Genomic DNA, 2,298 nt, shown 5'->3' with positions numbered 1-2,298 from the left:
AGGTAGGCATATCTCTATGAGTTTGAGGCTAAGTTGGTCTACAGAGTCAGTTCCAGGATAGTCAGGGCTACACAGAGAAAGCCTATCTTGGAAAAACAAATAAAAACAGAAATGTGAACAAAAAATGAAAATAATTTATTAAACTCACATCTCTTCATCAACTGATAATTTAATATTTAAGTTCATTTAAATTCATACGTCTATGGAGAAAGCAAACTGAAGTATTAAACGTACTAATCAAATATTACTTATTGACCCAAATAAAAAATGCTGGGGTATTTTATTAATCTTAACAAAGCTAGTTTAGTCCTCCCAGAAAGACACTTCTTCAGTTTTAATATCTTGTACAATATTTTCATCAGGTTACAAACTATTTTTAAATTACTAGTGTTGTATGTGAATTCCACATAGGTAAATCTTTCTTCAAGATACAATTACCAATTAGAAATTTGAAAACCAAGGAACAAAGCCATTCACTAGTAGAAAAATATCATCTTACTGGAGTCATGTTGGGCATTCTCATGAACTCTGATCTTACAAAACCAAGGTCCAAATTAGCAAAACTGAATTGAACTATCTTACTTTGTCAGCTAAAGAAATGACACAAAATGGAGCCTTGGAACTCCACCTTGGGAGGTGCCTTCATCTTGGTGGGGATTCTAGATGACAGTGGATCCCCTGAACTGCTCTGTGCCGTGATCACAGTCATGTACACAATGGCTCTGACCAGCAATGGACTGTTGATCCTGGTTATCACTGTGGATAGACAACTCCATGTGCCCATGTACCTTTTGCTTGGGCAGCTCTCTCTCATAGACTTCTTTCTCACATCAATTGTCATTCCCAAGGCTCTTATGGATTTTCTTCTCAAAGACAACACTATCTCCTTTGGGGGCTGTGCCCTTCAGATGTTCCTGGCACTCACACTGGGTGGTGCAGAAGACCTCCTTCTGGCCTTCATGGCCTATGACAGGTATGCTGCCATTTGTCATCCTCTGAACTATATGATCTACATGAGACCAAGCATCTGCTGGCTTGGAGTAGCTACATCATGGATCCTGGGATTCCTGAGTGCTCTAGGGTATACTATCCACACCATGCAGTATCCCTTCTGCAAATCTCGGAAGATCAGAGACCTATTTTGTGAGATCCCTCCATTGCTGAAGCTGGCCTGTGCAGACACCTCTACATATGAGCTTATGGTTTATGTGATGGGTGTGGCCTTTCTAATTCCTCCTCTTGCTACCATCCTAGCTTCCTATGCATTAATTCTTTTCACAGTGCTCAACAAGCCTTCAAATGAAGGAAGAAAGAAAGCCCTTGTCACCTGCTCTTCCCACTTGACTGTAGTTGGATTGTACTATGGGGCTCTCACAGTCATGTTTGTCCTGCCCAGTTCCTATCTCACTCCCAAACAAGAAAACATCCTCTCTGTTTTCTACACTGTTGTTACCCCAGCTTTGAACCCCCTAATCTACAGTTTGAGGAATAAGGAGGTCACTGGGGCATTGAGGAGAGTCCTGGGAAAGTGGTTGCTGCCCACAGAGTCTACATTTTAGGGGCTTTTTATAGATGTCTTCTAGACTTAATTCTCCCTCAACATCAGCAAATTTCTGCTATACATGAAATTTTCCCAGTGAAACCAATGCAATCAAATATTTCTTTTGCTAGAGAACCAGGGACTATAAATGTCCCTGATGAGTGTTCTTTGTGTCCTCATTTGACCTTTTGCAAGAAGCACTTCACACTGTTTAAAATTAGGCTTTGTCTTTAAAGGTTAGTCTCTGTGTGCAGCTACTTATGAGTGTGTAAAGGACATTATTCAGACAAGACCACTCAGGTCCTATATCCATAGCAAACCTAAAAAAACGAGAGATAATCTGAACTGGGGTTCTCAGAGATCAGTGGGAGAAATATTTTGAGGTTTGCACAAATTTTGAATCGACTAGCCTGAGGAAGGTATCAGTCAACACCAATAGTTCTTTCTAATGTCCACTTGACAGAGGTCTGCATCATGTTCACTTTTCATCTCCCATGAAGCAGCAGCTTTTATAGATGACTTGAAAGATGGTTTTGTTTAGATTCTCTCCCTCTGTCTGTCTCTGTCTATCTGTAGCATAATATACGCTGCCATTTCTCATCCTCCTCCTCTTTTTCTCCTTCTCCTCTTCCTTCCTCTTCTCTTTTCTCTCATCTTTCATCTCCATTTTATCCCTCCTTCCCATCTCGCTCTTTTCTTTTTCTCCTTCTTGAAGTGGTTGAAACTGAAATCATCAACTTTACTTCTTACTTGTGAAT

General features: G+C 40.3%; 1 protein-coding gene across 1 annotated transcript; it reads left to right on the top strand.

The window, feature by feature from the left end:
- Positions 1–608: 608 nt before the first annotated feature.
- LOC126496234 (olfactory receptor 2AG1-like) lies at positions 609–1,559 on the top strand. Its single transcript, XM_050133775.1, has one exon. It carries the CDS (start codon positions 609–611, stop codon positions 1,557–1,559), a length of 951 nt encoding a protein of 316 aa, XP_049989732.1.
- Positions 1,560–2,298: the final 739 nt, after the last annotated feature.

Source organism: Alexandromys fortis, unplaced genomic scaffold (assembly GCF_014885135.2).
Source record: "Alexandromys fortis isolate MF-2015 unplaced genomic scaffold, M_Fortis_MF-2015_v1.1 scaffold_2017, whole genome shotgun sequence".
Taxonomy (NCBI): Eukaryota; Metazoa; Chordata; class Mammalia; order Rodentia; family Cricetidae; genus Alexandromys; species Alexandromys fortis.
Note: the sequence above shows the minus strand (reverse complement) of the source record. Positions and strands in the feature narration are given on the sequence as shown.